Source organism: Mchenga conophoros, linkage group LG2, assembly GCF_057382185.1.
Source record: "Mchenga conophoros isolate Kocher_MC1m ecotype Shallow Benthic linkage group LG2, M_conophoros_male_GT1.1, whole genome shotgun sequence".
Classification (NCBI taxonomy): domain Eukaryota; kingdom Metazoa; phylum Chordata; class Actinopteri; order Cichliformes; family Cichlidae; genus Mchenga; species Mchenga conophoros.
Window position 1 is genome coordinate 11,513,754 of NC_140527.1, and position 20,491 is coordinate 11,534,244.

The 20,491-nt window shown below is 40.4% G+C and overlaps 1 protein-coding gene across 2 annotated transcripts; it reads left to right on the forward strand.

The window, feature by feature from the left end:
- The first annotated feature begins 18,670 nt into the window (after positions 1 to 18,670).
- LOC146581736 (uncharacterized) lies at positions 18,671 to 20,020 on the forward strand. Of its 2 annotated transcripts, XM_085247257.1 has the most exons (3): positions 18,671 to 19,466; positions 19,536 to 19,706; positions 19,786 to 20,020. In XM_085247257.1, exons 1-3 carry the CDS (start codon positions 19,280 to 19,282, stop codon positions 19,803 to 19,805), a joined length of 378 nt encoding a protein of 125 aa, XP_085103383.1. In that variant the 5' UTR covers positions 18,671 to 19,279; the 3' UTR covers positions 19,806 to 20,020. The 2 variants fall into 2 exon arrangements, 1 of the variants encoding a protein (XP_085103383.1); XR_014888606.1 differs by having other exon boundaries at positions 18,671 to 19,462; positions 19,536 to 20,020.
- Positions 20,021 to 20,491: the final 471 nt, after the last annotated feature.

Genomic DNA, 20,491 nt, shown 5'->3' on the forward strand with positions numbered 1-20,491 from the left:
TCTCACGATTTTCTTTCCCAGTATAAATATTTATTGCGCTTATTAACTGTCATGGTCCTGTGGCCATGACTCAGTGACTTTGTGTTTATGTTCTTTATTGTTATTACTTTCATTATTATTCTTGGGCTGTTTTGGGATGGTTTGTGTTTGGGATTTTAGACACTGGGTTCTGGGTTTGTGCTCCCTCTATTGGTCCCTGGTGTTAGTGTTCCCCTGTCTCGTCAGGTTAATCAGGTCCAGCTGTTTCCCCCACCTGTGTGTGATTTCCCAGTGTCTCTTTGTGTACTTATAGTGTGTGTTTTCCTCTGCTCCTCGTCGCGTCGTCTGTGTTCATACCTGGTGTAATCCCCTGCGTGCTCTCCCTGTTGTTCTCCCTTCATGCTCAGGTTTGCTATTTCTTTGTGTAGTTTCTCCCAGTTAGTTCATCCTTAGTTCTGTTTTACCATCCCCACTTTATATTGGATATTATCAATAAATCACCCTCACACCTGAATAAGTGCTGCGTTTTGAGTCCTCCTTCCGCTCTCCACACGGCCGCTGCCCCGGACCGTGACATTAACTGCACATCAACTTCGTAACAGTTGAGACTGAACATAAAAACAATAAATAAACATAAAAACAACAAATGTCTCACGTTTTGTCGTTGCCGCAAAATGTTGTACTGCTTGAAATTCCGTCTCCACCGTTGCTCGACACTGCGTGTATAGAGCAGGTAGTGCAACGATAGAAAAATAGTTGCGGGATGGCACTGTGTAGCGTTTGTCTAGGGTGTTGATCATTTTCCTAAATCCCTCGTTTTGCACAGTGTTGATGGGAGCCATATCTTTGGTCAGGTGATAAGTGATAGCCTCCGTAATTTCTTTGTGCCTGCGGGAGTTCGACGGGTATAGGGAAGCGCTGTATAAGGTTCCCGTTATTGATGTTTGGGTGGTTGACCAGGACGGTTTTTCTCCAGTCACTTTCTCGTCATCCCTGACGTGCTCTCCGTTGTTTTTTCCCTGCCAATTTTAGCAGCCAGCTTCTGTATCACGTGGTATAAGGCTCCGCCCTTGTCATTTGTTTAGCAGGAAGAGTGAGCGATTGTTTTCATGCAGATTACGTCCCGGATCAAAAAGCGGTACAATCGTCGTCGTCTTTTTTTAAAAAAAATCGTTGTCATTTGGAAATGAGATCGCACATAAGTATGAATTGAGATCGCGATTTTCTAACGATTAATCGTCAAGCACTACCTTTAAATGTTTATGCTTCACCAAGCAGGGTCTGAAAAATGAAGCCAACATGGAAAAGCCAGAAACTGCAGTTCCTCCAATGTCTACTTGGGGCAGGCTTAAAGAGCCCTAAGACTTTCATGCCAAAGTTTCTAATTTAACAGCAGAGATAAACATTACTTCATACAAAAAATGCTTTGGATGATTTCCTCCTTCACAATAACTGTACAGGGAGTAGTTTGAATGTTAAAATTATTAATCTAAGAGGTGGACGCTTTGACGCACTCGGCTGTAGCTGCTAACTGCTAGCTAAAACTGATTTCTCCTGGGTTAACTGTATCAGACTTTTTCATTTGTGCTGTTGTTGCTTTATGGAATATTTTTATGTATAGGAAGTGACGTTCTGGTATTTTAATAACATTCTGCATTGCACTGTAGTATCTGTGTCTCTGTGATGCACGCATACAGTCTAACCAAGCTAACTATCATGTGCTAACTGGGAAATCTTGCCCTCTTGGCTAAATATGGTCACTTCTTGCTCCAAAACACAAAATTGCAACACGGAGCCTTCAGAAAGAGTCAAAAAGCCACTGGTGTCACTGTGATTATTAGGACAATCTCTGGGTTGCACAAACGCACCAGTGACCATACTAAAATGACTTTAAAATGAAGGTTGTAGCCTTGCTGGATGTTGTCACTTTCGCTCTCGTGTCATTAATGTCTCAATAACTGAGGTTTGTCCAAAGTAGTTTATTCCATTTTGAGCAGACAGATCAGGAGGACCTCGTCCTCCATCTATTTCCTTCTTTTGTCTTCTTCACATAAAAAGTTTTTAAATGATTGTTTGCAGATTTCCAGCACAAACCTGTCAATTTAGAGAGTTCCTGATTCACTAACACTCACAGGTTGTAAGAACAACATAATGTGTTGATCATGTTTTTTTTAATCCTTTAGTAATTTTTCTGCATCAGGCCCAAATTCTCATCCAGAACAAGCTTTAGCCACATGAAGAAGGAGGAGGTAGTGTATGACTGCATGAAGATTTAAAGGTGAAGGATGCTCACGCCTGATTCAGTTGATCTTTATCTTTGCTGTTCTTTGTCGAGGGAGTCTGTAGTCCAAATATTGCTCATGATGCAGCACAGCAGCAGGAAGCGCTGCTAGAAAAAGGTTCAGACACAAACAGACTGTGTGAGACCAGCAGCTTCATCTGGCCATGGCAACGTGCACACGAGCCGAGCTTTGTGAAGTCCTCTCAGATTATTGTATGAGCTTCACGATGCTCAGACAGCCCGTCTCATATCGACTCAGCTTACGGGGCTTGTAAACAAAGCGGTTAGCTATAGCTAGCTGTGAGCAGGGGTGGACGGCGAGCTGAATCACAGCACTTCACCTTGAAACAGTTCAGCACAAGACCAGCTGTGAGAACAGCTGTGCACATGTAAAGAGGGGCACATGTGCCCCTTCATATCTGCCGACCAATTAAACAGTCTGTAGAAGGCATACAACGTGTGTGTGACAGAAAAAATGCCCAAAAAATGGCTTCCAAAAGAATCATCACATCACATTATTTGCAATATGAGTCCTTAAGATTCTCTTTTATTACATCTAGTAAAGGAAACCTAAAGACAGGCGGACCTCTTCCTCCTGAAGCCAAAACATCACTGAAACCCTGCCATCCTGCACCGGTGCTGTCTGTACAGTAAGGACATGGGAGCTGTCATGCTGTCCAGCTCGAACACTTTGTTTGCTTAACTATTATCAACAGCAGTGCTGCTCTAATGTCCCTTAATGTGTACATCAGGCTGTTGTTTCTGTCAGTTTAGTCAAATTGTATAATGAGTAATGACATTATCCGGTCTTTAAGTCTGATGCCATTAGCCATTTCCGGGTCCAAACTCCACTTCAGGTCACAAAGTCTAACAAACACTGCGGCATCACTGAGAGTTACAAACTATCTAAATTCTTTCATCTTCAATAGAATGATCAATGTGGCTTCTCTACCAGGTGTAACAATTAACCTCTTAAGCCCCAAGGGGGCTTCTGAGCTTCCTGCTCGAAAATGTAATGCCCAAATTTAATTGATTATTTCTCTGCAATTACAAACATGGTATCAAAATAAAGCTAACACTTGTGAGATTTCATCAGAGGTGTAAATATTGAAGCAGATATTACTGTGTCAAAGTTACTGAGACTGGAACACAGAAAAAGCAAGTAGATTTTATCCTCGCCTAATTTAGTTTTTTAATTTTTAGCATATAACCCTTTTAAAAATATGCCTCATTTCACATTTGATTCCAGAAATTCAGTAACCAACACTGTTAAAAAAAACATCCTAAAACAACGGTAATATTCCGGCAGCTGGGGCGCCAAAATACGACCGTGAAATAACAGAAAATAACTCCCCATAAAAATACGGTTATTTCCAGTAATGAAAATACAATTAGTTGCGCTAATTTGACATGGGATCTCGCCTTTTTCAAGTGCCGCTAAACATTAAATCAGGAACATGTTAATGTCATTAAACAATGAAATCATCTATAAATAGGAAAAAAAAAACATCTTAAAAAAACGGTAATATTCCGGCAGCTGGGGCGCCAAAATACGACCGTAATATAACAGAAAATAACTGTCCCATAAGAATACAGTTATTTTCAGTAATGAAAATAGAGTTTGTTGCGCTAATTTAACATGGGATTCTGCCTTTTCCAAGTGCTTTTAGACATTAAATTAGGAACATTTTTACGTGATCAAACAATGAAATTACCTATAAACAAGGTCACTGAATGTGGAAATATGAATCATAATATGTAAATGTACAGAAATATACAGTTAACAGTTGGTTTAAATAATAATTGATTGCATGCCCTGGGACAGATTGACAGAGGCGAGGCTGCCATATCGCACCATCGGCCCCTTTGGCTATCACTAGTAGACGGTAGGTGAAGAGTCTTGACCACGGACATAATGACGGAGAGTGTCCGAGCCAGGGCGCGAACCGGCAATCTTGAGCCACGATCGCCCTAACTAGCAACGATAATAATACTTATGTGATGTAACACAAGCTTATCCGGTTGTTCAGTCTGACGTCACTAGCCGTGTCTGGACCTAAACTCCGCTGCAGGTCCATATATCAAACGATCACCATGGCATTACTGAGAGTTTAAAAACTGTCTAAAGTTCTTCATCTTTAATAAAATGATCAGCGTTCTGCTCTACCAGGTGTAACAATTGAGTTTAACATCCAGGCATCCATCAAAACGGAATTTATGACATTTAACGGAGTTAGAAGTTAGCAGGGAGTTAGCTCGCTACCTTCTATCTAAATACAATATAGCATGTCCTGACTGCGGGGTTTTGGAAACAAATTAAAACGTACAGCTCTGTTATCACTTCCAGCATAAATGAAGACAGAAAACTAAAAAGCAATCACGTTTGTAGGGTTACTGAAGTTGGGCTAGCTGGTATATAATGATGTGCTACGTTACCGCTAGCGACACAGCTATGTTAGCATAATATAAACAAGCTAACTTTTTTTCCACTCGATAAAAGTTAACGTGAGTGTTCTCGGTGGTCAGGAACAAATGTAATCGCATGGCAGGATGCTGTAAAAGGACCAAACTTCAGCCAGGAGAACAACTGAGATAATCCATCCATAATACGAGGTTAGTCATTCATATACTGCTGCATGGGCTGGGCTGTAGTTACATCCTAAGGTTTTAAAAACTGAGCTTAAATAAATGATTAGCGGTAATAAAAGCCGAGGGAGGTCAACAGTGATCACTGACTGTTTTAGGAGCTTTTTGAGATCAAATAGAAGAAAATACATAACATTAAACATGTTAACAACACAAAAGCCATATTAAACGCAGACTACTTTTGGCCCGGAAGTAGGATTCGTCGCGTCATCACTGAACAACCGGATAGGGATCATGTTATATACTTTTCCATAGCATTACATTTGAATTCAACAGTTCAATCTTTCAAATAACGGACAGATATTTGTGAAATCATGATACATTTGTGAATGTATTTTAACAATCTAAATATGCATATGTACAGACAGATACATTTAATAATCATGACAATTATGTTGTATTACATTACAGTGATTTAACGTTAATTTACATTCAAAATGTGAAGTCAAAGTCTATTTACGTAACTTTAATGATATTCTAGAAGAACAGAATATTACTGTAAAATGCACAGTAAAATACCTTCATATTAGGGTTTTTTCCTACGGTCGCAGCCATACCCGCGACCTTGTTGTTATTAGTTCACGTTCATTGGCCGATGCTTAGCGTCATGTTTTTATATTATTTGCAATTCCTACCTCTACATTTCTTTTTCAAAATATATAATTAGCACAGCGTGTCCGTGCAATGTTTTACATTGTGGCATGCAGAGAAATCTTAACAAAGAAACTCACAGAGAGAGATTGAGCTTGTTAATTAACCTCAAGCTGGTAGGCGGAGCTCTTTATTAAAACACTTGCCAGTGCTACAATGTGCCTCAAGGTTCAACAACAGCACAACAGAAGTCATTCATGGTACAGCACTCTCTCTACAAAACAACAACTGTCAGTGACGCTGCACCACGGCATAAACACAACATTCAAGATAACAGTTAACAGGTAACGTAACCATAAACAATAAAACAAGAACATCTAAACAGCAGCACATGTCCCAAGGCATGATGGGAGCCATTTCTGGATGTATTTTTACGATCTAAATATGCATATGTACAACAAAATATATTTAACAAACAAGTAAATTGTGTTTTATTACATTTACAGTGATGTTATGTTATTTTACATTTGACGTGTCAGATCATAGTCTAATTATGTATATGTAATGATATTCTAGAAAAACAGTACACAACTGTAAAATACACAGTAAAATAATTTGACATTACTATTTTTTGGAACAGTGAACATATAAACATCATCTGTGCAAAGATTTATGTTTCTAAAGTGAAACAGTGAAAAATTACAGTCCTGTCGATACATGGATATCCAGACGTTGTACAAAAATGTCCAATTTTGCCACACAATTGGACACCATGCCAGTTGATTTTTTTTAGGTATTAAAGAGCAGAAATTAATAAATTTTATTAACAGGCCTAAAAAATGCTTTTTTAAAAATATATTTTTGAAGAATTAACCACACATTTACATGGCAATGGCCCTTTTCTGCCATGCGCATGGAGCATTTAATTGGTCTCTGGTGCTTTAAACTCTGAGGGGCTGTAAGTTTGGTTTCTTTTAGTCAATTTGCATGATTGATACCTTTTTTTAACCGTTTTAGCCAATAGAATCACATTAACAATGCCACGTTCACGTCACTTCAACCAATAAGACATTGCAATGCCAAAACCCACAAGGGCCCAAATTTGCTGCATGTGGCGTCTGTCCAGTCATGTGTCTGTGGGTGGGTCTAAAATGGAGGTTGTTGACGGAAAACAGCTCTGATGCGGCTAGGTAGGCATGGTAACTACTGATAATCACGTGGCTACCGGTTACTAGCGGAAATAACGGAGGAAATCGGGACAGTAAGCCAATTCCTGTCTTAGCGCATTTGCGCCGCCATGTGTTTTTGTGGTCTTCTTTTGCGGCTCATTCAGTGAATTTTGGTCAGAGTGTGGTGAAACTTGGTGTGTGGAGTCAGTGATAGCTCTGGAAGCTAACCAGCCTGTCTTTAGCCAGTTACATGAAGTCTGAAGAATTTCTGGTTGACTTTTGTTTGTTTAGCGGTCTTCTGCACATTTACGTAACTGCTTGTGGCTTGTGTTCAATGTGTTTGGTGGTTGTAGAAATGGTTTATATGACATTTTAGCTGAGATTCAGAGGTTTCTGTGGATACCACACATGTCTTAATCGGTTATAACACGGGGTGAGAAGTTATATTTCTCACCCCGTGTTATAACCGATTAAACGAGATCGCCTCCTTTTTGCCCCCGGTACCGGGGGCGTGGGGCTTAAGTAAACATCCAGGCATCAACGAAAACAGAATTTAACGGAGTTTAATGGAGTTTGAGGTTAGCAGGGAGTTAGCTCACTAGTTTCCACCTAAAAATAATATACCAAGTTCTGACTGAGGGATTTCTGAAAAATTAAAAGTACAGGTCTGCTATCACTTCCGACATAAATGAAGACAGGAAACTAAACAATGACAGTGATGTTTGTAGGGTTACTGAAGTTGGGCTAGCTGGTATATATTGATGTGCTACGTGGTGGCTAGCTACACAGCTATGTTAGCATAACATAAACACAGTGAAGCTGGAGGATGAACGATAAAAGTTAACATGGGGATTCCCGATGGTTAGGGGCAAATGCAATTGCATGGCAAGATGCTATAAACAGAGGTGGGACCAAGTCATTGTTTTGCAAGTCTCAAGTAAGTCTCAAGTCTTTATCCTCAAGTCTCAAGTCAAGTCTCAAGTAATGTCAGGCAAGTCAGAGTCGAGTCTCAAGTCACTGGTGTAAAACTCCAAGTAAAGTCACAAGTATGAAATTTTGAATTTCAAGTCCTTTCGAGTCATTCAAAAAAACGAAAAAAAGCATGTTGCAGTTATGCTAAATGTAAATATTAGACCATGTAATTTTTAAATCTATGTTTTTCTCAACACATGACAAAATAGTGAACTTAGAAAATATACACAAATTGTGAAATTGCACCTCTTTAGAATGCAGCTCAATTAAACCTAGCTCCAAGAATAATTTTCACCGACAGTTCTGAGATAAGCTGCATGCTATTCTTGGATGCGCTTGTAGGACCGGCTTTAAAATCGCATGACAAAAATATCATACACATTAAAAAAAAAACTGCATCACCAACGTAGCCTGGAAAACCTTTGCTAGTTAGATGAAGTCAGCTATCTCATCGTAGCATATTTATATGCATATTTATAATCATACGGTTCTTGGAGTGAGCGCATACACTCATGAAGTTTAGTAACTTCAGGTCACTGCAACAAGCCCAGGTACAGTTTACCGATGGATGGGTGCAGGACCTTGAAATGCACCGTGTAGAAAGTAAAGACCATCGTACGTATCATAAGTTTACCAGTCTCACAAATCGTCGTCATAAATACACATTCATTAACCGTTTATTAATAGGACCTTTGAGCTCAACGATAATTAATTAGTAGTGGAAATAATTTCTGGTTCGCGTCACAGAAATGTAGCAGTGACAATAATACTGTATGCTGTAATCGTACTGGGCAATTAGTGATACAAAAAACCTGTTTTATCCTGTAAATAAAAGTATATGTTTTGTCAATGTACCATAATAACAGAAGCGAAACACAATATTGTGTCAGGACAATTCACTATTTATGCACAATAAACAAAGGAGCATAGCGCGACAATTTCTGTTCAGCGCCAGACTTGCTTGTAACCTACATCAACAATTATGTTATGATAAAATACGTAATAACTACAACAGCAGACTGACCTTCGTGTAAATGCTTGGAGCAGACTAACCCGTGAGCTGGAGTGTTCTGGGACGTTATATTTGATCTTTGAATGGCTGCAATCCAGGCCATCCGTCGCATCTTTGTTACTTCGGAAACATGGCTCGAATAATTTCTCTTCAACGACGTAATCCGATAACAACCGATCTCTTTACCCGTCGGCTTCCCGTGGCTGTCATGCGACCGGCTATTGCAGTTAATAATACAACAGCTTCTTGACATTTTTGTGTTTCTTTTTATCGCTGTATAACTGATTTTAATTGAAAGCCTGCGTGCGCTAGTACCGCTTGCCACGAGTTCCCAAAATCCTTTGCGGTTCTACCCGTGAATGACGTCACATTTTCAATCTCTATATAATATGCATGTTAAATTTTATATTTGGGGTAAAATATCAAGTCTTTTCAAGTAAACCAGTTCAAGTCCAATTCAAGTCCCAGGTCATTGGTGTAAAAGTCCAAGTCAAGTCACAAGTCTTAGAACATTTTTTCAAGTCAAGTCTAAAGTCATAAAATTAATGACTCGAGTCCAAGTCATGTGACTCGAGTCCACACCTCTGGCTATAAACAGACCAAACTTCAGTCAGGAGAACAACTGAGATAATCCATCCACAATAAATTAATGACTAATACAAGGTTAGTCATTAATTTACTGCTGCTGGGCTGTAGTTATATCGTAAGGTTTTATAAACTTTTCAAAGTATTAAAACATGTTAAAAACACAACAGCCTTGATAAATGCAGAATAGTTTGGACCCGGAAGCATGATTCATCACCTCATCACTTACAGACCGGATAGAGCTATGTCCTGACTAGGGATGGGTACCGGTATCCGGTGCCATTATGACACTGGTTCTGACATAAACAGTAGTGACCAGACCGTAAAGCAGCGCACATTTCGGTGCTTTATTTCGGTGCTTTTTTTCCCCTGAGATGTCATACACTTTGAATTCTAGCCAATCATTTTACCTTTCCAAGCAAAGAATAGTAGGCGGGCCCAGGTACGTACGTTCTTTTAGAGCAGAGCTACAGATTAAAAATGCCCAAGACGAAGCAGTCAAAAGTCTGGCGATTGTATAGGAATTTCTTTTATTTATGTATTAATCACATTATTTTATTATATAATGCCTTGGTGCCACTGGATTTTAACATGTCTGACACCCATACTGTAAGATGGTGGTGGGTGTAGTAAGGAAGTTGGGGGAAGCAGACCACTCCACAGGAGGAGTCTTCTGTCTCTTCAAGGACTCTGAGAGGTAGCAAGGGAGTGTGAACCTTAAGGTGTGAAACAGCTGTGTACTGCCTTTAGTTCCTGAAGAAGGTATTTAACTGAGAGCCATGCTAGGCTCAGGGAGACTCTGCTGACCCTGCCCCGCGGTGATGTAGGCTCTCCACAAGCTTGGTTGTCTGTTGTCTTTGTGTGTTTGGATTAAAGAATGTTAGTCACTGCTCGTCTGCAGGCTTTATTTAAATGGAAAACTTCCACAACACTGTACTTCACAGCAAAAGATGCAAACTCAGCAGCCTGCAACAAGTGCTTTAACCCTTTAAGACCTACCATAGAACCAAGTCCGCCAGAGCTTACTTTATATTTTTACATGCTGTAGTGCCATTTTAGGGAGCATTTCAAGTTGCTATACATCAATACAACTGTTATAACCCACATTTTAATAATATGTATGCATTAAGTCCATAGTAACGACATAAATTGCAAAAAAGTGCAATAAACTACAAAAAAAATGAAAATAATTTTTGTTTTTTACATATATTTCTACTTGGAGAAAATTAAGAGGTTTATCCCTCAAAACTTTAAATACAAAAAAGTTGCAAAAATAGTTTACAACAACAGGAAATTTATTTTGAGTGTCTTCATTGTTTTATTTTTGAGATACACCAATTTTTATATACTGCAGAAAAAACGAAAAACAATCTTATGATGCAAATTTGCAAGGAAAACTGCATGTGCATCAAAATAAACTATTTTAAGCAGTGCAATTTGAGTTCTAAGGATCACAGAAACTATTCAGAAAAGCATAAAGTCAAACATTATATATAAACTTATAAAGACTTATAAAAACACCAGTATAGGCTTCTAAGGCCTACAAGTAAAAAACAAAATTTTCCGCGAAAATGACATCACTTCTGGTTTCGGGCAGGTAATGGCGGACATGCGATTGTTCACGCTGACGTCTACTTCAATGTGGGAAGTGTTATGAACAGCCGATCGGATCAGCAAAGTATGTTTCTGGAATATTATGTTTTTGTTCCTGCAAGTGCTTTTTATGCAGCTTTTGCAAAGCTATGTGTGGAAGGAAACCGTGACTTAGGCCAAGCTGATGGCATAAGATGTAAGTACAACTCCTCCGGTTTCATACGCAAAAAAAATTATTGCGCTAGCTTACGTGGTTCCGGTTCTACAGGGATTTAAAAATAGTTACGCAAAACGGAGCGTGCCCGCTCCGATCGGCTTTAAAGGGTTAAGGTGATACTGTGCAAAGGAGGTAACACCTCGAATCTGATCAAACACCTGGCGACGCAGAGAAATGCACCGTATTTGTTAGTTTGCTGCGAGACCTCACACCGAGCACATCTACTGCGGGTGTGGTGCCTGTTATCTGACCCGGAGTTAGCAACATCCCCCAAAAACCCGAAGAGGAGAGTCCTGGCCCCTAGCCCTGCCAGTGTAGCAGAAATGATGACGGATGATGATGGCAGCACTAGCCGTTCTTCTCTGCGTGAGTAGCTTAATGTTGTTCGTGTGTAATTTACGTTGAGAAGGCTAACCACGTTATTACATTAATGAATGTAAGGTGAACTAGCAAACAGGGTTGTAGTTACATGCGGCTGTCTTCTTGTTTTATGGCAGAAAAGACTAACATTGTTATCTTTTTACAAAAAAACAGCTAAACATGAGAGGTTTTTGGACAAAGTGTGTGTTCTTCATTCTTTAAGCACCGGTTCGAGCACCGTTTAAGCATCGGCTTTCACCGGTTTCAAAAGTACCGGTTTGGTACTGTTATCGGATAAAACCTAAATGATACCGATCCCTAGTCCTGACTGTAATAATGTAAATGCATACCGTGTGTTGCCTAAGTGATGTTTGTCTCGTAGTCTCTTTGGATGAAGAAATGCAGCCCTAGAAGCAGCTCATTCAGCCATCCAGCTCGCTCAACAAAAGCTGCAGAAGCACGACACGAGTCGGAAACGGAGACGCCTGAGTTGCTCTCAGAGTAAAATGTGTCAGCTGCAGCGATAAAGTTTAGGAAGAGTTAAGTCAAATTAGCAAATAACCACCACCTTTCATAACCGTTTTCACCTACTTATCACCTGCAGAAGACTGTTGTGATTCATACAGAAGAGTTTCTGTATCTGCACCACAGATTTAACACACATGCATAAATCCACTGGTAATAAAGACTGCCGAGGGCACGTTCAATTACTGTACTCCCGTTCCCTGGAACAAGCTGCCTGCTGACCTGAGATCAATTGCATCTGTGCTGACATTCAAAAAGACTGAAAAGCTTCCTGTTCACAAATACCTACATCCAATACCCGTTTTATTTTGCTGTTTTCACTGCCTTAAGGCATTGTAAACCCACAAAGGTTTTGTTATCTTCTGCATGGAGCACAGGTTATGTCCAAAAAATTTTATTAATTAATTTTGTTTTCATGTTATAGACTATTAATGACTTTAATAGCTATCTATTTACAACATAGAATAGAATAAAATAGAAATCCACTGTTAATAAAAGAATTTCATAGATAATATTAGATACTATTACTGAGCACTTTTTTGACAGTTTCTAAACATTTGCTAAAAAAAAGAGTCTATTCCAGCATTAAAAACAAATTTATGAAGTTTGGCTGTTAAACCTTTACAAATCTTTTTGATCAGGGTTATAAAATAGACATGCCCTTTATTATGCATTTATTATAGGCTAGCTATGATTTTATTAACAGTTAAATAATTTTTCCTTGTCTGTATAAAAGCACTCTGTCTGTATAAAAGATGTGTTTAAAGTGATGAGTCTCCTTCCTATTTGAAAAAATACAAATTTAAAGATCTTTCCAGTTACTGAAAGATGTTTATTGAATATCAGTCTCAAACTTTTCATGATTAAATATGAAGGACTTTAACTTTATTCAACTCCATAGATCCACTGCTGCAGGGAGATAAAGGGCTGAGTGAGTGTGAGCGCCCAGATGGGAGCAGCGGCTGCTGATGGAGGCCTTCCTGTGTTGCGAAGCCCACACTGGCTCTGCGGATGCCCTTTGTTGTCGCCTCTTAACTCGGCACACCAGGAGTCTGACGCTTAACAATCTGCGGCTCATAATGTGCGACGAAGAGGAGCTCTCGTCTCCCAGCATGCACTCTCTGTTGTTTCCCGCTCTGGTCTGTGCCCTGGAGGTACGGGATAACGATTTGTAAAAAGCGTCATGCTGAGGTTTTATTACTATTAACATTTTTTTTCACCCAGAACTTAACACCAGCTCCTGATAATGTGCCGGTTAGGTTTCGCTTCACTTGGTCGCATGTTCCTTTGACGCTCGTAAGAAGAAAAAAAGGAGACGTGTCCAGAGTTACAGGTGAATTGCTGAGTGAGGCAGAAACTTTGATTTTGGCTTGCTGTATTGTACAGAAGCGATTTTTTTTGGTGTCTCCACATTTTACACTTTTTCTCCGGGCAGCATGAAATGGCACATTTCATCTTGCAGGCTTTGTAACAGCAGAGATGTGCTGAGGTTTGAGTCGCTCTAACGCACTCCGACAGAAGAAAAAGGAAGGGGAAAAAAAGCCTGAAAGAAAAGTGTCCTGCCTCTGAAAAGTTGATGACACGTTCAGCTCGCTTGTCTGGGAGAATGGCAGCTGTGAATTTGAAGCTGTCAAGTTGTTCTTTGACAAGCAGTCAAAACTCTCAGAGATGCCCGGTTTGATTTCCTCAGAGTTTAGATCACAAAGCGTCACCTCGCCACTTACAGGTGTCATCTCCTGTTTGGTTGCAGTCAGATAAAACGAGCGCAGGAAAATACACTAAAACACAGCAACAACAGCTCCTGCTGGCGCCTCACATACTGTATGTATTTATTTGAGTAGTATTATAACTCTAAACATAAGGCTGGAAGCTGATCCGTGGTTTCACTGTGTTGTTCCTTCATTACCCTGAACACACACACACCATAGTTTGTTTTTACTCAATCATCCTTTCGCTGCTGACAGGTTATGGGAATAAGATTAATCATCTCATCTAATGTGTGGCCTACATCTGCAGTTTTCTGTGGATCACATTTAGGCTCGACTGGCGGCTTTGACTCAACCACAACTCGGACTTATATGGAACCGATACCGGAAGTGCTGTGATATGTGGGTCAAATGTGGCCCACCAGAAAATGCCATAACCCATGTCAAGCCTGGCTCTTCTTTTTTGATCACCAATGCCCTGAACGACCCATAACTGTACCCCAAATGAGTATATATAGCACTTTTTTGCTCTCCACAAGAAAACACACTTTTCAGTTTTTCATGTTTATTAAAAACTTTTTTTTTAAAGAGACCTAGAATGTGTTGTAAGCAGTCGACACAAAAGAGAGTAGAAAAACCTGATAAACTCAGTGTTTCAAGCCTGAGCTGGTACATGTCTGACCTCAGTATTATTAACTTCATGTCTAATATGAAAAGTGATTCACTGGTATTGTTTTAAGAAACTGACACACAGCCTTCAATGTGCTGTATTTGAAAGCTCTCCTCCTCTTTCCAGCTGTTTTGCAAACTAACTGTCTTCATGTCTTCACACAAACTACTCCTTTAAAAAGATGGATAATTGGTAATTCCAACACCCTCAAAAGTATCTTGCAATGTCTAATGCAGTAATGGATTTGGTGACAAAAAAAAAGCCAATATGAGGCCATTATTATTAATTTTGTTGGGGTTGTCTCTTAAATCTTCTCTTAGCTTTTAATGCTGAAGTCCAGAAGTTTGTTCTGTTCTGGGTTTTTTTTCCTTCCTAATGGTTCAGACTGCATTTTAGCTCCAGTGTTTATTTAAGCAGAGAAGAAGTCTGAGCGTTCAGAGACGTTCCTGCTAAATGCAGCGGTTACATAAAGAGAAGTAATGCTTTCTGAGACGCACACAGCCTCCCAACATTTGACGTTAATTCACTTCTATACAGAAAGCTGTTTAATGGGCTCTTATAGACTTTCCCTGAAAAATTGAGCGCCATCACGTACACAGCAGACATTAATCCATAAACTTGTACAGTATGTAATTTTACGCTTCAGAGTCATTTCATGTCTCTGTGACTTTAATGGCTCTGAAAGATAAACAGAAGTGAGCGCTGCTTTTCTCAGAGCTTATGAAGGCTTGAGTCGAGGCCGGATCTTTAATGTAAATCCAAGACGTTGCTTGTGACATTAAGAGAGATAAGAGCTGCGGGATGATTAGGGATTTTCCTTCGTGGTAATTAAACAATCTCATTACTTTTAGGATCAGATTAAGCCGAGGACTTTTCACACCACTTCTGGGAATCTCCTCCAAGCTGAAAATGACAAAAGTCTAATACAAACAGCAGCTAACAGCAGGCGTCCACAGCACAAAACAACACGACCTGCAAATGGATGCTGAATTTACTAAATTCATCTTTGACATTATAAAGAAGCAAAGGCGCCAGATTCGAGATATCTTAGCCTGTAAGGCTTGAAGAAGCATCCATGCGTCATGACGGATGTTTTCATCCCAGGTTTTTTTCTGTCTCTATTGGCTTGTCAGTAACCTATATTATAAATAATAAACCACAAATAATAAATAATAAGATAAATCCTGATTATCACTTCATTACCTTACAGGGAGTGCAGAATTATTAGGCAAATGAGTATTTTGTCCACATCATCCTCTTCATGCATGTTGTCTTACTCCAAGCTGTATAGACTCGAAAGCCTACTACCAATTAAGCATATTAGGTGATGTGCATCTCTGTAATGAGAAGGGGTGTGGTCTAATGACATCAACACCCTATATCAGGTGTGCATAATTATTAGGCAACGTCCTTTCCTTTGGCAAAATGGGTCAAAAGAAGGACTTGACAGGCTCAGAAAAGTCAAAAATAGTGAGATATCTTGCAGAGGGATGCAGCAGTCTCAAAATTGCAAAGCTTCTGAAGCGTGATCATCGAACAATCAAGCGTTTCATTCAAAATAGTCAACAGAGTCGCAAGAAGCGTGTGGAAAAACCAAGGCGCCAAATAACTGCCCATGAACTGAGAAAAGTCAAGCGTGCAGCTGCCAAGATGCCACTTGCCACCAGTTTGGCCATATTTCAGAGCTGCAACATCACTGGAGTGCCCAAGAGCACAAGGTGTGCAATACTCAGAGACATGGCCAAGGTAAGAAAGGCTGAAAGACGACCACCACTGAACAAGACACACAAGCTGAAACGTCAAGACTGGGCCAAGAAATATCTCAAGACTGATTTTTCTAAGGTTTTATGGACTGATGAAATGAGAGTGAGTCTTGATGGGCCAGATGGATGGGCCCGTGGCTGGATTGGTAAAGGGCAGAGAGCTCCAGTCTGACTCAGACGCCAGCAAGGTGGAGGTGGAGTACTGGTTTGGGCTGGTATCATCAAAGATGAGCTTGCGGGGACTTTTCGGGTTGAGGAGTCAAGCTCAACTCCCAGTCCTACTGCCAGTTTCTGGAAGACACCTTCTTCAAGCAGTGGTACAGGAAGAAGTCTGCATCCTTCAAGAAAAACATGATTTTCATGCAGGACAATGCTCCATCAAACGCGTCCAAGTACTCCACAGCGTGGCTGGCAAGAAAGGGTATAAAAGAAGAAAAACTAATGACATGGCCTCCTTGTTCACCTGATCTGAACCCCATTGAGAACCTGTGGTCCATCATCAAATGTGAGATTTACAAGGAGGGAAAACAGTACACCTCTCTGAACAGTGTCTGGGAGGCTGTGGTTGCTGCTGCACGCAATGTTGATGGTGAACAGATCAAAACACTGACAGAATCCATGGATGGCAGGCTTTTGAGTGTCCTTGCAAAGAAAGGTGACTATATTGGTCGCTGATTTGTTTTTGTTTTGTTTTTGAATGTCAGAAATGTATATTTGTGAATGCGGAGATGTTATATTGGTTTCACTGGTAAAAATAAATAATTGAAATGGGTATATATTTGTTTTTTGTTAACTTGCCTAATAATTATGCACAGTAATAGTCACCTGCACACACAGATATCCCCCTAAAATAGCTAAAACTAAAAACAAACTAAAAACTACTTCCAAAAACATTCAGCTTTGATATTAATGAGTTTTTTGGGTTCATTGAGAACATGGTTGTTGTTCAATAATAAAATTATTCCTCAAAAATACAACTTGCCTAATAATTCTGCACTCCCTGTATATGAGCAGGTTTTACGGTCTAAATATCAGGCTGGTTCTTCATGTGCAAAAGTAAATGCAATCCACCTTTAACAACACTCTTCCAACTAGACCCAACGAAAATACGAGTTGCATGAAAAGATTTCTATGAAAGTTCATTTCTATGAGGCATTTCCTTTGGGACACCTTAGATAAAAGATCATGTTATTTCCTATATTAAAGCAGTTTGACCTCAGTCAACAGTGTCTCCCAGAGAGAAGGTTTCTATACAGTCAAACTGAAGGACAGAGGGAAAAGTTCCTGCAGTGATTTTTGGCTAAATCTGTTGGGCCATTCATTCCTTTTAGACGACATCTGTAAGCATCTACATTTGGCTGAATGGTGAAGAGCAAAAGAGTTATATTTTCACACTATCAAAAAGACTTTAATTCAATCTAATTAAAGTTATGAATTCACATTTGATGACTAAGCAGCTTTCAACAACTGTTCACACCAATTTAGAGTCACTAATTAACCCAACATGTATGTGTTTGAGAACGCACACAGACACAGGGAAGCAGATTTAAGCCTTTAATCTTAAACCTTCCTTAGTGTTTGTTGTCCCCATTTAATTGTCCCCCAGTGTTCACTACCTTTTCTGTCCATCACTGTTATTTTCCCCTCCTCTTGACATGAGTGTGCATCTGTGTGTGTGAGAGGTATGAGCTTCTGTTTCAGCTGATCATGCACCTCCCAATTTCTGTAACCTTGTGCAGAAAACAGACAGAAAACCTTGCCGCTGTCGCCGTGGCTGTTTGAGAGCGTGGCAGTTTTTATTGCTCTGCAGATACAGAAGCTCAGAGATTCCCAGATCCTACACTGATTTCTTTGCTTCCAGTTTTTACTTCTTCTTCTCCTCTACCAGCACTGATGTGGTTTCATGGAGACATTGTTCTGGCGAATACTACCCTGATGCAAATGGTACACAGGTGTAGTGATATCACTGTTTGCATGCAACATGAGTCATGTGGTGAGTATGGGTGTGGGTTTGGGCTTTAGTATTTTGACTGAAACTACTTCCTGGCTCTCTTGCGTTATTCATCTATCCATTATTGATTAATTAATTTCTTTCACGAGTATTTACACGATCGTTTCTTAGCCTCTGACCTTCCTTTGCACACCGGCCTCCTCTTGGACTCCTTGCCCACCTGTGCCTCGTGCTTGCGGGTCCAGCCCATCGTCTTTCTTCTTCAGTCCCTGATCATCAAATAAATGCCTGAAACTTTGACACTAGTGCTTGCCCGTTTTTGGGCCCATTAACCACGCTGTGAATCGAATTTGTTATTACACTTCAAATTGTTCAAAATGCAACAGCAAGGAAAGCAAACATTACACCAGTTTTTAATGACACTTCACTGGCCGCCCGCTGTCTTAGAAGAAAGTGTAAGATTTTACTTCTAAAGGTAGTCATGGCTGCAGAATACAAAGTGGAGTTAGTATCCTCATACCAGCTTCAGATCCTGAGGCGGGAAAATGCTAACCAACCGCAAACACAAAAGGTGTTTGCTGTGCTTTCTTGCATGCCCTGTTTTAACTGATATACACATTACTGTAATCATTTATTCTTAGAGTGTAATTTGTTTTAAATATTGTCTTTCAATTTCTTTTTTATATCCTTTTTTTATTGTGTGCTTATTCTGTTTTATTGCTATAGAAACAAACGTTTGAATATTATTACTGCTCAGAATGAGTCTCTAAAAGTAACTGCACAAAAGCAAAAATGATTTTTAAGCAGCCTATTATCTGTGGTAATATTTGATTTGTACATATAACAGTTATTATTGATGGTGGTATATACAGAAAACCTGAGCACAGACATTTATCTGGGATTAAAAATGCAAAAGTCTGGGATTGACTAATCTGCCCAAACTCAGTTTTCAAGGTATGCTCAGGCTGCAGGTGTACCCTCAAAAACTCATTAGGAATATCTCCATCATAACACATAAATATGTCCAAGGCTGGAGACACACAACAGTTTTCAGATGGAGAAGAAACAGAGTGAGGTCAGACTCTGAATGAATGTTTTTATCAGCTGAGTGAAGTGTGCGTATGTGTTTGACTGAATGAAATGTTGTATTATCTCTCCTCTCCTCTTTTGTTTTTCACTCTTTATTTCAGTGGTGAGCAGTGGTCCTACATTATGTTGCACAGCTTGTTGAGACACAGACACAAAGAGAAGCTGCATGCATGCATGTATGTGCATACTGTCATGGTCTGGTTGGGCACCTGCAGGTCTCAGACAGCGGCTCCTCCTCCTTTAGGCGGAGTCCGGTTGCCCCTCCCTGGCTGACCACCTGTGAGCAATCGTGCCAGCGGTATATCAGACCTGCGCTCTCAACCACTCATCGCCTGAGTATCTGCTATTCCCATGTTAGTTCAGTGGAGCATCCTAAACCTTGTCTTAACGCCGTGTGATGACTGACCTGTCTTTTCTTGTCCTCAGCGATAGCACCCGGAGTGGAGATCTTGTTCCCCTCGCTCCCGTCCTCCTGGACCTGGGCCGCCAGCTGCTTACACAACGTGGCCTGCCGGCCCACCGCTCACCTGCCTGCCTCCCCACGCCTCGACCGCTTCTGGGTTTTCCGCTCCACCTGTCCCCTCCATCTGAAACCAAGTAAGGCAATTCAATTCAACTGCGGAGGATTATTGGTTGTCTGCTGGATCCCTCTGATCGTGATCTCCTCTTGTTCCAGTGCCCCCGGCCCCTACCTAGTCCTGTTTCTACCTCCCCGCTGTCCCCGCTGTTCAGCCGTCTCCTAGAGGTGTCTAGGTCGCCCTCATTATCACCGACGAATCCTACGCGCCACTAGTGTGGTGGCGTCGCTTTGTGTTTCACCTTTGTTTACCTGTGGGCGGAAATAAATCATTTGTTTTCTGTCACCTCGCTTCCGGGTTGGTTTCTGCGCCTGTGTCCATCCCTGTTCCCTCGTGCCGTTGAGCCGTGACACATACAGACACTGCAGTGAGAGCTACGTCTGCTGTCGGATGCTGAGAGGTCTCTCAGCTCTTGTTTGCTGCTCACAGCCAGCCAGAATGACCTCAGGCCTCCCAGTGCTCCTGACTGTGAGGCTGCAAATGGTCAGCTTCAACAACTTTTAGTGTTTTTGCCGCGAGGGGACATCTTCATCGAGCTTCAAATAAAATTAGTTTTATTTTTCATGTTTTTCGGTGTCTGTGGGACTTTTGTGGTTTAGATACTGAAGGTGAACAGCTGAGGTTTTATACAGCTTTGTTCACTCTGGTACACGGTTAGTCTCCAAGTCCCTGACGTCCTTTTTTTTTTGTTTGTTTTACATTTGCATTATGATACTATTATATACAGGCTTAAAATTATCCAGCAAATAAACATAAATCAGTCTTGTGAAGACAGCCGTCTGAGCTTATTGGATTTATCTTTTT